This window comes from Pholcus phalangioides, unplaced genomic scaffold (assembly GCF_987345545.1).
Source record: "Pholcus phalangioides strain wild (caught in Gottingen) unplaced genomic scaffold, Ppha-v1.0 ptg000022l_1, whole genome shotgun sequence".
NCBI classification, from domain to species: Eukaryota; Metazoa; Arthropoda; class Arachnida; order Araneae; family Pholcidae; genus Pholcus; species Pholcus phalangioides.
In genome coordinates, this window is record NW_028301615.1 from 4543067 (window position 1) to 4558000 (window position 14934).

General features: G+C 34.5%; 1 protein-coding gene and 1 pseudogene across 2 annotated transcripts in view; one reads left to right on the plus strand and one right to left on the minus strand.

Moving 5' to 3' along the window:
• l(2)10685 (5-methylcytosine rRNA methyltransferase l(2)10685) overlaps positions 1–14934 on the plus strand; it is an 86087-nt gene that overhangs the window by 2172 nt on the left and 68981 nt on the right. For both annotated transcript variants that reach the window (XM_089249347.1, XM_089249348.1), the window contains exon 2: positions 7798–8338. In XM_089249347.1, coding sequence (XP_089105473.1) covers positions 7798–8338 — 541 coding nt within the window. The remainder of the gene's footprint in view (positions 1–7797; positions 8339–14934) is intronic.
• On the minus strand, positions 3350–5488 carry LOC149069384 (uncharacterized; annotated as a pseudogene).

A 14934-nucleotide genomic window follows, 5' to 3' on the forward strand; every position in this document is an offset into this window, starting at 1 on the left:
TCAAAAACTTGCTTTTATCAATTGTATAGTGTATGCTTAATTGTGTCTATCTTTGATTGTATGTACACTGCCATCAAGTACATATGGGGAAGAGATGAAGGCGTCAGTCATTTTCTTTGAATAATTTCTGCCATATATATTGTGCTCCCTGAAGCCGCTCATCCCCTTGGGAAAAATGTCATTTTGACACCAGACCGTGCAGACCTGCAGAGGGGGCAAAAGAATTATCTACTGATTTGATCTACAATGTCGGTCTGGGCGGACATGTGTGTCGGTGGATCCAACAACACAGTTGTCATTTACTATCTCATTGTAATCATTTTGAAGGCACACAACAACTTGAACTTCTAGGCCTTGGAGCTCTTTTACTTGGAGACCCACCTTCCATTTCCTGGAACAAACCCTGTCGTTGAGTTTGACCTCGGGTGTTTTTTATCTCAAGAGCACCGAATTCCCTAATTCCAATTTATATTGACATGAGAAAAAAAATCTGAAAATTTCTCATTTGATCTAATAATTCGGTAGTTAAATAATAATTTGATAGTTAACTAAGATCAGATGGGAGAAAAATGAAAATCAATCCAAATGTGGATTCGGCTAGTGAAAGGTTTATTAAAAAGGTTAATGCCTTTATTTCATCCGAGATTTCGCTACATTCAATGAAAAAAAAATACTTCTTTTTATCATAACTTAGACTATTATGACACATCTATAAATTTGTTGCTCTCATCCCAAGGAATGAAAAAATTCATTAAAAAACAATTTGTTGGGAAATAAATTTTATTTCAACATATCAAAAGACAACACATTTCAGAAAAATAAGTTGGATTTCCACGCTTGGAAAATAGCTTGCTTTCATTGAATCACATTTATATCATGCTCTAATTTCAACTATGTAGGCTACATCAAATTACAGAGAAACCTCGATGTGAAACCTTGACTACAGTTATGAACATATACAGTCAGTCCTACTTATATCACTTTCATTAACCCCTTCATTTTTTTAGCACTTCTAATTTCCTATTCATTTTACTCTTTGGATCAAAATAAAAATGTCGTTGCAGAGAGATTGTTATAAAGAGAGGCAGCAGTTTAACAATAACAGTATAAACATTTCCAAACGAGACTTGTGAAAATATTGTTGTAGAGGGATTTATCATTATATCCAAGTATCGTTGTTGTGAGGTTTCACTATCAACAACATAGTTGCTGGACCATAATGAGCAACATTAATATTTCAATATCATTGTACTAGAAAAAATATGACATTTGCGCATTACATAATTCAATAGAATTTTACAAGTTTTATTTATATATACAGTAGAACCTGCATAACTCAATAACTCTGATAAACTGGCATTTGTTATTCTCATGGTTGGCACAATACTAAATTTAATAGGGGAGAAATCTATAACTGGCACAAGATGGGTAATCACTGCTTAAGTTGACTACAGTTATGAACATATACAGTCAGTCCTACTTATATCACTTTCATTAACCCCTTCATTTTTTTAGCACTTCTAATTTCCTATTCATTTTACTTTCTTTTGATTTACATATTTTTACCTTTGCTGACTGCAATAATTTATCATTCTGTATTTTGCAGTAATTATTTAAAAATATATTACACGCACACCAAATTATTTTTTCTACATTTAGTTCCATACTATGCTTCTCCTTACAAAATTCATTATCGGGAAACATTTCATTCGCTGTTAATGCTGCCATTGTTAGGGATGCAGCAACCTGTTTTTGTTTGGTGGCTTTTAGGAAATCATTTTCAAAATCTGTTATGAGTTTACTCACAATAATGAAATTGAATATTATTATTTTAACAACAAAGTTATCAGGACAGGATAGTTTCCCTCGGTCCAAGTTTTTTATCAAATTGTAGTCACTCTCGGTGAAGCAGAGCTCTTTATCTGTCAATAGCTCTGAAGAACACCAGTGACATTTTAATTTTTTCAGAATCTTGAAAACACAATATCCAGCAATATAAGTTAGTACTGGCAAATGAATTTTAATACTTTCAACATCTGATGGGAGAACAGAAACATGAAACATATGGCATTCATCATTTGAAACATCATTATCAATATTATAATCATCAAGAACAATTTCTCCAAACATTCTGCTATTTATTTTTAGATTCAATAGTGATTTCACTCTAAGCTTGTTTTCTGATTCAAACAATTGTCTCAGTGAGATGTGGTATTGGCTACCCGCCATTTGCCTATACAATCCAAATCTACCTTCTAAATTATCTGTTTGAAATTTCCCTGTTAAAATATACGTCAGATTCAATTCTGTGATACAGTACGAAGCTATTTCTAAAAGACTATACGTACTTAATTTTAATGCTGTGTGAGTTTCTTTGGTCAACATTCCAGTGGTACATTTCATATTTTCCCAGTCATCTAACCAATCCAAAAAATAACTCAAAAATTTGACCTTTTTATCAGACTGAAGACATGTTAATGGAGTTTGGTAATCATCATTATGTAAATGCCCCTTGTATGAAAATTTGACATTAACAATAGACCACCATGTCACAAATATTTTTATGAAATCTGCAGTACCTTTTATAGTGCTCTAAGTTAAGATTTTGACCTATTTCACATAGAGCTTGAATGACATGCTCATTGAACACTTGGACCACCAAGCTCACATTCTGCTTTTCAAAGTTATTTGGATTGAGACTTTTGAACGACAGAGAATAACTGTACTTTACTAAATTGTCCACTTCAGCAGCATGCAACCTTCTCAAGGTTGACCATGAAGCTGTAGAAAATGTTTTGTCATCTGTGGATTCGCCAGTTTCAAAAAACTTGAATTTTGGATAAAATATACATGTTCCACTATTTTTCTGATTTACCCAATTATTGCGGACACATTTAAATATATGTACTGTGTCAATCATATAAAATAATGGTTTGTTAGGTCGTAGTGGATTTGTATATACAATTTGCAATTTTGATGGAGAGACAAACATGGAAGCAGCTTTCCGATTGATAGAATTATTATCTGTGATTATACATATTACATGAAAGCCCACTTTTTCTAATTCTATGATAACATTTTTTGTGTATGCATACAAGATTTCAGCATCTATGTTCTTAACTGGTAAAACGTGTACCACATCTTTATAAGGGGACAGGATACTACTGATCATAAAAACGTGGGCACTAGAAACAAAATCAGATGTTTGTGCTAGACCAATAATGTTTCCTCCTGAATAATCCACACATTGCTTTAAGTGAATTTCGTCTATCATCAAAACAACATTTTTGTCCGAATTTTTCAAAGTACCTGATTTTTGTTTTACATACGAACAAAATTTAGAATTTAGTTGCTCATGTTGAGGCTTTACATTATAAGAAGAACATACTCTTCTGATTGTGGATGGGTGAGGCATGATGAAAAATTGGGAATTACGAATAAATTTATATGCTTGAGGTGAAATAGTGAACAGAAGAGAGGCAAACACCATTATGTCTGAGGAATATCGTTTAGAGTTAGGAGGGGCTATAAGCAATGACAATTGCTCTTTCATAAAAGATATACAACTCTCATTGAAAGTGTGAAATGCACCAGAACTTAAAATTGATATTACTAGATCAACTGCATCAAAAACATGATCAGGTGAATCAAGACTTTTCATGAAACTCAAAATGTTATTCACTTCATCAGTATTCGAAACCTTTAGTGGAAACTGCCAGTTGCCAAGTTTTTCCAGTTTGATGTTATTACAGTACAGAGTGATGTTGAGATCATTAGAAATTACTATAGAACTCTGAATTGTTGGAGCAGGTGCATCGACAATGTGGCACAATAGAATTTCATTACCTCTGTTGATGACTGTCCAGTATACAGTGTCCAGAAATTCAATTTTACTTGCAAATTCTGAGAGTGATGCAAATTGCTTGAGTTTTTCCAGTTCATCCTTCTGTCGAAGGCTTTCTTCAAGGGCAGCAAAGAAGTGTGCTTTCTCTCGCTTCTGTCTCTTTGCCTCTGGACTCACCCTTCTTGATGACGAAGGCTGTGATAAATAGGATGGCTGATTTGGAAACTGTGATGGTATAACTCCAGCCCTCAAATGTGGTCTTTCCAGCTTGACTCTTATGGAGACATTTTTTTTCTCATCAAAAGCCTCGGCATAGAATTGGAAGTCTTGCTCAAGAAAATGCCTTTCACAAACCTACAATACAAGATAAATTAGAAAAACTATAGAAGCAATCTCTAGTAAATAATATTAGGTAAATTGAAATGTCATGCACTTGCATGTCAATGCAATGAGATTTGTTGTTGATAGTTTTCGAAAACTTTCTCGTCCACAAACTTTTGCACACTTTGTCTTCCAAAATAAACTGTAATCATGTTTCTTCTATCAAAATGTTACCACAAAATCTCAAAATCTATTCATGCTAATGCCGCCACTACTTATATGAAGAAAAACCTCACACACACACTGAGATTTTTTTTACCACAAATTCACAAATCAACGAGTCCTTGACTATGCCAACTAATTTCTTGTCAGTTTTCTTGGGTTAGTTGATAATAAATTTCAAATATTACTCACAGAACACATTAAATGGTAAAATAATACGGACTGAAAAATAAATTCAAGTGAATTTTTGCCTCATTAGTTCTTTATTTAATCTGTGGCTTTTCTCAACTTGCTGTGTGTTGAGCGTTTGAGGTGGCAGTCATCTCAAAACATTAAAATGCTAAATTAAAGTATGGAAACATGATGGCAATGTTAAAAACTGATTATATTATTGAACATTGAGGCTATTCCCATGAATCCGTATGGTATTGGGCTCGAGAAAAAATAATTTAATCAAAATTCATACTTCAATCTTTAAACGCATTTTTCTCAAATCAATTTTTGTCGCTGTGAGCACGATATCTCATGAACTATGTTTCCTATTTCCTAACCAGGAATTTTTAATTACATGCTGCATTTATTGCCTTTCGCATGTCCTGTGTCGCCTTAAAAGCGTAACATGCTTGATTAATAAATCACAATTAGTGGCTCATGACTCAGCCAACACACAAAACTGTCTAATTACTGTGATATCATGTGTGAAAAAATTATTAACCATTGAATAGCAACTCATTTCTTAGCAGAAAAGCTTGAAAATTTCAGAATTAGAATAACTATACTGTGTATATAATTATTTGGTGCAATATTATAAATATTTGGTATTATATTTAGGAAATAATAGTTCAAGCACACACAAAATAATGAATTGGAGAATCTTACCTTGCTATATTTTGTTGGCGTAAAATCTTTTCTGTTGATAGCTTTCGTCCATTTTGCTCTCACATCATCGTTGCAGGGGAAACTATAAACTTTAACTGAGGGCCCATTTTTATAATTTCCATTACATCGTGGAACGCAGCATGGAGTCGGCATCCTTAATTTAAAATTATCATTAAACTATAAAAATGATTTGAATGATCTTTTATAATGAAATTAAATCGAGACACGTGGCCACGAGCATCACCATCACGTGCCAATGTCAAGTGTACAACTGGTTCTGTACACTGGACAATAGTGGATCTTCTGTTGCTGACGTCACAAACGATAGCGAAAGAGGTGCGCAGGTCATCTCAGTTTTCGAGGGTTACGGCTGCGCACCCTGGCTACACCACTGGTTATGAGTGGTTTGTGGTAGAAAGGTTTTTTTTTTTTGCTATCAGTTTTTCATATTAGAAGTAAAACTGGCAGATGCCTGAAGTTTTGTGTTATGCAAATACCACATTGAAATCCTGCCTGCTTTTTGCTTTGAAACTTTTCAAGTACAAATGAAACAAAAGACCGGCTAGTATTTGTACCTCGAAGTTGGAAAACTGAGACAAAACTCGCTCCAGCCAACCACCACTGTGCTGCTGCTATGGTTCAATTCTGAGTCATCACGATACGAGCCCATCATGATGTGCACAGTGGCTATCGTATGATACTAGATTGCAGATGCACAAGCAAAGGGTGCCATGAATCCAAAAAGGTTTGGGAACCAGTGTTTAGGAATTTTGAACAAATTGGTGTGTGCCAGAAATTGCTGTGCTCATAATGTATTTAAGTATGTCTGAGGCTAAATACGTTACTCGCATTGAAATGTCACATTGTCCATCTTCTGAATCGAAGTGAAAGTGGCAGATGTATAAATAGATTGAAATAATTTTTATGCTTCCTGATCTACCCATCAAGCTTATATTATCAGAGGGAGCGTCCAGCCGCCGCCACGGCAGTGACATCATATGCAAGGAAATCATGTGACTGTGAAAACAAAGTTCGTGCCTGGTTCGTGTTGGCCCATAGAAATGTACAGTTCAGTCTCTAACTATTGGGTTTTAAAGATTAAAAAAAAGGATGGAGAACTCATCTAATGATGAAAAAAGATTAAATTATTTATTTCATTAATTCTGGAATAATTTCTTTAGTTAATGCTGAAAAATTTCTTTCATCAATTCTTGAATTTTCCTTCATTCATTCTTCAAAGTTTCTTTCATCAATTCTCGAATTATTTCTTTTATTTCTTTTCATTACTTCTGGAATAATTTCTTGTATTAATTCTGAATTTGTTTCATTAATGCTGAAATTATTTTATTAATATTGGAATTATTTTTGATTGATTCTGAAATTATACCTCATTAATTCTGGAATTATCTCTTTCATTAATTCTGGAATTATCTCTCTCATTAATTCTGGAATTATCTCTTTCATTAATTTTGGAAATATCACTCATTAATTTTGGAATTATCTTTCCTTCATTCTGGAATTCTTTCATCAATTTTATTTCTTTCATTAGTTCTGGAATTATCTTTCATTTATTCTAGACTTTTCTTTCATTAGTCTCTTTCTTTAATTCTGGAATTATCTTTCATTAATTTTATTATTTTTTTCATTAATTCTGGAATTATCTCTATCTCATCGATGCCAAAATTATTTCTTTCATTTATTGTTTTAAATTCTTGTGGATGCCATAAGAAAATAACAGGGGATTGTGTTTGTTTTCACAGCCACGTAATCTTCAGACGAAAGAAACAATGTTCCGACGAAAACAACAGCCCAAGTGATTATTTTCCTAAATACTATAGGCCAGAGAGATGACTTATCGCGGCTCGTAAAAAAAGTTTATTTCTAAAAAAAATTTTCTCTCACTTCAACTGCTTAAAGAATCTGAATTAAAATTTTTATTTTTTAAATATTTTTCTGACTATATTAACTCCTCTGCATGGTAAGCCACAAGTAGTAGGCCCCATTTGCGGATTGCTGTATGTCTTGCTCCACACTCTCTGTTGAGATTTTTTCTGCTGTACTATTCATATAGCTAGCTTTGGCCTTTTGGAAGATGAATCATCATAACTATTCCCTTTGATTAAATTTTCTGAACCGGCTTGAAAGGTTAAGTTAAAATAATAACAAAATAGCGCTTAAGTGATTTGGGCCAGGCTTAGTTGGAGGTTAAAGACGACTTGACAAAAAAAAAAGCATGGTTTTTTCTAAAAAAAAGTCAAAGTTTTTCTACTTTTTCAAGACCAAACACTCCTTCCCCATATTCACTGCCATGAAATCAGAAAATTTTGTGTAATCTCCAGAGCCTCCAATTAAGCAATCACATATAGAAAACTTTAGGCCCTAATTTTAATTTTGCAGTAATCATGGCAACCTAGTGTCTAGGATTTGTAGATCCCTGGATTATGAGGAAACATAATAGCAGCAGCGAGAAAGAGGAATAAGGAAAAACAGAAACAAAATAATAATGATTTTATGGTGTTTATTTTTTACAGGCGAAGACTCGTGCAAAAGACTTTGCTTTGAATCATTTTGACAACTTTTATGGACCAACTTTCAATGACTGGACTTCCATTCGACTTGCACTACTCTGTCCACACAACTATTGTGCAGTTGTGAACTCTTTCTCTGACTTTAAGCACAACTCTGAATTTTTCTATGAAATGGGGGCTCTTAAAATGACAGACATGTATGACATCGATAAATGCAAAGAAAGATTAGGCGATTCGCACCTCAGTGGTATTTCAGAACATCAATTGCTTCAGGAAATGAACCATGAATCTGATGAAGCATCCAATACATTCTTGGATGAACCAGGTGATGATGATTTTGTTCCAGTTACAAAACTGAAAGATCTCAATGATGTTGTTGAAGAGCCATTCGATTATTCATCGTATCTTTCGAGTATTGGGGATTTCAAAATAGCCTACGAAGAAGAACCTATCGAATACCCAGAACACTTGGATGTCTATATGTTTCCTCGAGGCAAGTCAAAAGAGTTCCCTTCACCTGTTCAGGATGCTTCCGGATTGTTGAGTTAGTATGACACTTTTATTTTTTCTTATAGCATAGACCAGTAATTGAAGCTGAAGTTATTCCTGCACTATATATAATTGAATGAAAAAAAAATTATTTCACTATTGAAGGCTTCGTAGAATCTGGCTTGCCTTGTGACTGTGGTCTAATCCTTGAAAAATCTGTAGCCCCTAAGATATCTAAGGAAATGAACGTCATGTTCATATGTGGTACACTTTGAATGTTTTGATAACATCTTGGTTTATTTAGATAAGAATACAACTTTTTTTTTTCGGACCATACCCAGGGTTGTATCAATGTTCCAGTTTCAACCACTTCAAGTAGTAAAAACTCAAACCTCAAATTTTTTCTCTTCGATTCTCAAAAAGTGGTTACACGAGATTGGCTTACCCATTCAGCGGCATTGATGAGGTTTCTCGCCTCCTTAAAAGCCTCATATTTTAGCATTGACAAGCCTAGATATTTTGTAGAGTTGATTTCTCAATGGCACACTCTTCCTTACAACCTTTTCTTGTATACACTTGCTGGAAAATGGAAGGAAGCCGAATTTGTTAAAAAATACAGTCAAACTCACAACAAACACAGATATTATGAATTTTCACTTATGACAGTTTTTCCATGTTTCAAGAAGTATGAAGTGCTTATCTGTGTTATTTTGATTGCTTATAATGAACACAGATTTCAGCAAAGTATGCCTATAACAAATTTTCAACCAGCTTTTAACCACAAATTTCCCAGAATTTCTTTGTAATCTTATCTAAATCTTCTTATCAGTAAATCTACTTTTCTACAATGCGTAGCTGCAACTGATAATGCCCCTTTTTTTTTCTTCTTAGAAGTCATTCTACTAGGGTGGTTTTTTTACTCTCTTTGGAAATTGATGTTGCCTTAGTATTCAAAAGATGCCTTTCAAGGTTTTAAGATGTTGTACCAAAATCTAGGAAAATATTTTAATATCTTGAGGTTCCTCACAAACCCTAAAGGTCGAGCAAAAAGACTTTTCTAAGAAGTGCACATTATAAAAATCTTTTTAAATATATATATATAAATAAAATAAACCCTTTTTTGTGGGGGGGGGGAGACAAAACTATAACCATATTCCAAATTATAAAAACAAAAAAAACAGTTTGATGTTGTAGGTGTCAGGAGAATGCCTCTATTGCTTCCTCTGTTATCACACTGTTATTACATTTCACTTTTTTGTAGTGGTCCGCTTTTTTTTTCAAATGATGGAAAAGTACTCCTTGATTTTATTCTGGCTTGAATGAAGCCTTTACGACTCTCAGTTGTTGATACAGCAAGAGGTGCTTCAGTTACGAGTCGTACGCACCGTTCAACTGCTTATGTGTGACACGGAAAATTCGGTATAGATGGAAAAGCAGGTTCGGATCATTTTTGTGGGTCCATTTGCTGATTTTTTACAATAGGGGGTTCAGTCACTCGCACATAGTTCCGAATAGTCCTTAGCAGAAAAGTTTATTTTCGAAACATGGGATATACAGATTTCTGATTCTGATAATCCTTCATTTCTAATTTTCAAAATTCTCTTGATTCCCAGTTTTTGTAAATGAGATTCTCATCTGAGAGTAATGAGAGCAATAAATTCTCTGGGTGGACATAGAAGTTTTTTCGCCCATTGCCCCAAACATAATCTAACCCATAGGATCCCATGTTATACCCGTAGCTTCTACACCGCTCCCCCCCCCCCCCGGAACATTCCATCGCCCCACAGGGGTCGTTAACACCCACGTTGGGAATCACTGATCTAGATGCTTCACAAGATGCCTTAGAGGTAACTAATTAAAGTGAAAAAGACAAATAAGCCATTGCAATGGATATGGCCTATTTTTTTCTCTATTAATTTGATAACACCATTTTTATAACCAGTATTGGTAACAGTCCCATCGCATCCGATTGCCATCAATTCCTTCGTATCAAAATCTTGCTTCAAAAAGTCTATTATTGATGACTTTATATCCCTTGCTCTACTGCTTCTTGGAGTTGTTCAGAAGCAAATGAAGTACTTGCTTCGGCACCGATTGATGGACCAGCTTCAGTACTAGTAGATGGAAATGTTAACTTCAACGGTAAACTGTGCTTTGGCTTATACAGATCACTTTCCTCAGAATCGTTGGATATAGATGAGTTTTCAGTGGTTGATGAACTAGTTTCCGCCGTTTCTTCTTCAAATGGGATACAATTTTCATTTTCCTTTGTTCATTGTTTTTCAATTTCTTCGTTGTTAGGACATCTACTCGACCAAGGGGCCATCTTGCGGGTACTTCTTTGATCTTGCAAGAAATCTCGCTCTAAATTTGGGACCTTTCTCAACTTGTCACACTTAAAGTCTTTAAAATCACATTTGCATGCTGCAATGTCGAACACCTGTTCTGTTAAAAAGTCTCGCCACAGAGCAACAGGCCTACAATGATATACTATTTAATCATTACACTTCATGCACAGTTAGGAAAATTAATGGCAGATGGCAGCATTACACATAGCAAACACTGCACAGAAACAAACTTCACGGAAGGTTCTATACAATGCACACACACATTCCAACATGTACCAATTCATTAGAAGTTCTGCAGAGTAATATGGACAAGGTGCATGTCTGGTTTAGTAGTAGTTGGTTGAGAGCAGAAAATGTAGAAAAAAAAGGTTTCAAAGAAATTTGGAATTCTTCCAAGTTCGATACCCACAATTTTAAAGACAAAATAGGAATTGAAAAGAAACTTTTTAGATGGCGAGCTAGCCATCTCCAAGAAGAGATTCAGAGGAGCAGCTCATATTGATGTGGAAGCAGCTCTTTTGAAAAAGTTTGAAGAAGTGAGCCAGAAAAAAGGTTCCAGTAACAGACCAAGAAAAAGCATTACATTTTGTATGCTTAATAGGCAAAAATGATTTTAACGCGACTGGTTACAAAGATTTAAAGATCACCATGGTATCACAGGTGAATTAATTTCCAGCTAAAGTGTTTCGGTTGACAGTGAAGCTGTTGAAAAATGGTTAAAAACCAGTAAAGAACTTATTTACCATAGCTGCCAAGTCTCCCAAATTTCTACTCTATCTCTCAGGCTCCCAAAAAATTCTTTTATCTCCTGAATTTCGTCTGTGATTGTAAAAAAATCCCTACATTTGGAAAATATATTATTCCCCAGGAATTTACTCAAAAAAAAAAAAAAACTGCTGCTTCAAAATTTGCCACTCAACAAGCATCAATCCCGCCTTTCAAAATCCAAAATTGGCACGATCACCTGAATCTGCTTTATCCATGTGTCCCATTTTGGGCCCGACAGCAATTTTTTGGTTTGCTAGATTTTATTTTTGAGAGGTAATTTAACCCAAGGACTTTAACCTACTTGTTGGCCATGATTAGCGATGGCTTGCACAGTGTCACAGTTTTTGCAACAGGAAATATCCATGAAATTTCCCTTTTACTAATGGAAAATCCCTAAAATGTTTTAAAAGACACCTTTTACATTTATTTTTGTACGGAATTTCGATCCGCACAAAAAACTCCCAAATTCTCATTCTCCAAAGTTGGCAGCTACGATTTACTGTTACAAACCTGTGGATGTGTATAATGCAAATGAGACTGGAATATTTTATCAGTTGCCTTCTCCAAAAACTATGGCTTTCAAGAGAAGAATGCAGAAGTGGTAAAAATTCAAACTTCGCCTATCTGCTATGGTATGTACGAACATGGAGGATGGCAGTGAAAAAAAAAAATTCTCATCATAGGGAAATCTAAAAATCCATGATGCTTTATAAAGGGGGGGGGGAACTTCCTGTATCATACACAGCAAAGAAAAAAAAGCATGGATGACTTCTGAGATTTTTTCTGAATGGTCAAGAGCAGTGGTTATCAACCGGGGACCCTAGAATATTTCAGTAGGGCATAGATGAAAATCTCGCAAAAGGGGAGCCACAGCTGCTGATAGGGGGGGGGGGGGGCACGAATAAATTTGTGAAAGGAATGACAAAAAAATGTAACTTTGAACAAAATGCAGAGAATTTTTTTTTCGCCATTTACTTACGAAATTTTTTTCGCAATTTATATTTGTCATTTTATTGCCATGATAAGAACCTACACACAGACGTGCCAACTTTTGGATCATTGGAATGCTAATGCTATTTCGGGACTTCCTGTGGATAGTCAAGAGGACGGTTATAATGAAGTTGACTGTTTCAATGTAATGCAGATTGAAACTGTGTGTGCCTCTGACTGCTCAAGAAATTTCCAGGACTACCCAACATAAAAAATCTTTCTGAACTATATCACTGCTTGCTTATAGGGACTGAACTACCCTGCATCTTGGAAAACAAAATAGATTGAATTTTCGTTGCAACATGGATGTATTTCACTTGGAAATAGGGTCATCATTCCACAAAAGTTTAGACAGAAAGTTCTTGAACTACATGTAGGTCATCCTGTTATAATTAAAATGAAGGCTTTAGCACAAAGTCATTGCTTTTGGTCTGGTATAGGCGGAGGTATCAAGATTTTTGTATCAAATTGTGAATCTTGTCAGAAAACAAAAGAACCACCAAAAGATTTGAGACATCCCTGAAAATGGCCAAATGGTCCTTGGCAATGAATACACATCGATTATGCAGATTCATATTTCGGAAAAATGTTTCTTGTAGTTTGTGATGCATATTCCAAGTGGACTGAACTCATTATAACACCAAACATAACTGCTAGTACCACTGTATCAACTTCGTAAAATGTTTGCTCACTTCGGTTTGCCTCAAACTTTGGTTTCTGATAATGGAACAAATTTCACGAGCATGGAGTTTCAGGAATTTCTCAAGTCAAATGGGATCAAACACGTAGTATCGGCTTCATTAGAGATGTAAAATTCTCAAGAATAATCTCCAAAAGATTATTTGTAGAATATTCTCAAGAATACTCCGATGAGAATATTCGAGAATATTCTCTGGTAAGACTACTATTATAAATAACTTGAGAATATTCTTATAAGTTCTTGATGAGAATATTCTCCTGTTATTTATAATATAGTTACATATGATATCCTTGAGAATATTCTCTGGAAGGATTATTCTCATTATTTAATTACTGAGGAATATTCTTATAGAAAATAATAAGAATTATTCTCTGAAGTTAATAATAGTCCTTCCACAGAATGTTCTCCTCGATGAGAATATTCTTCAGTTATACTGAAATCTTTCCAGAGAGTATTATCAAGAATATGTGTAATAACATGTATTATAATAAATAATCTCGATAAATAACTTTAGAATAATTATTTTCAATAAGAATATTCTGTAGTAATTTATAATAGTAGTCCTTTGAGAGAATATTCTCTGTCCTCGTCAAGAAGATGGGAATATTGAAGTCTGTAGACACCACAATATTAAAGTTCAAAAGCATGAAAATTAAACCAACAAGGCTGATTTGCACAACTTTTAAAGAAATGTGAGTGATACAGAAATTAAGTGTATGTGCAACGAAGATAACAACAGTTCTGTATCTTCTTAAAATGAAAGTAATTGTATAAGAATAGTGTCCTTTATCAATCACTTTTGGTTTAATTTCTTTTGTTTTGAACTTATTTCTGAAAATTTATCTAATTTTAAAATAATTTTTTAAGGTTTTAATCTAAAGATTTCTAAAATCTTCGTAATCAAACTTTTAAAACCTCTCATCATGACCTGGAGAATATTCTCGAACTAAAAGTTGTCATTGGGGGTGATTACACCAAAAATTGTTTTGTTGTAAATGTTTCAGGCGATGAAAACTGATTTATATTTCACAATATAAACAAAATTAATAAAAAAAATGGAATTATTTAAAAGAAATAAATATTCTTGATTATATATATATATTTTCTCCAATTTTTACATCCAGAAGAATATTCTCACCTCGCATCTCTAGGCTTCATACCATCATGCTACGAATGGTCAGGCTGAAAGAATGGTCTAGTCATTCAAGTGTTCAATAAAATCTACCTTTCTTACAGAATCGGTTCTACATAAGAGATTGCAACAATTCTTACTGATGTATAGAATAATACCACACTCACTAACTGGCGAAAAGCTGAGTATGTTGTTTTTGAAAAGAGAGATGCTTATCAGATTGGACTTGATGCATCCTGATGTGAGAGGGGATGTGCAGAGAAAACAAGAATCACACACACGTGCATTCCATCATGAATTTTTAGCGGGAGAAAAAGTTTCTGTTAGGAACTATCGTGGTGTTGAGAAATGGGAGTTTGGAACTGTACTGAACAGAGATGGTGCCCTGTCATACAGCATGCAAGCAGGAGCTGAAATCTGGAGACGTCATGTCGACCAAATCCAGAAAAGCTGTAAAGGACGACAGAACAGTCAATGGCTACTTGTAGTAATAATGATCAGGTTTTTCAGGTTCTCACACTGGTATTGACAGCCGACCTGGAGTGGAGGATCGCCACACACAGCTGAGGACGAGACAGTTGAAAATGAGACTGGTAATATTGTCATTGGGCGTCGAGCCAACCATTCTGTGCTTTATAGGTCCACCTGAAAAAGAAAGCCTCCAGACCGACTTGGATTATGGATTATGAAGGTGACATATGCAATGCTAAGAA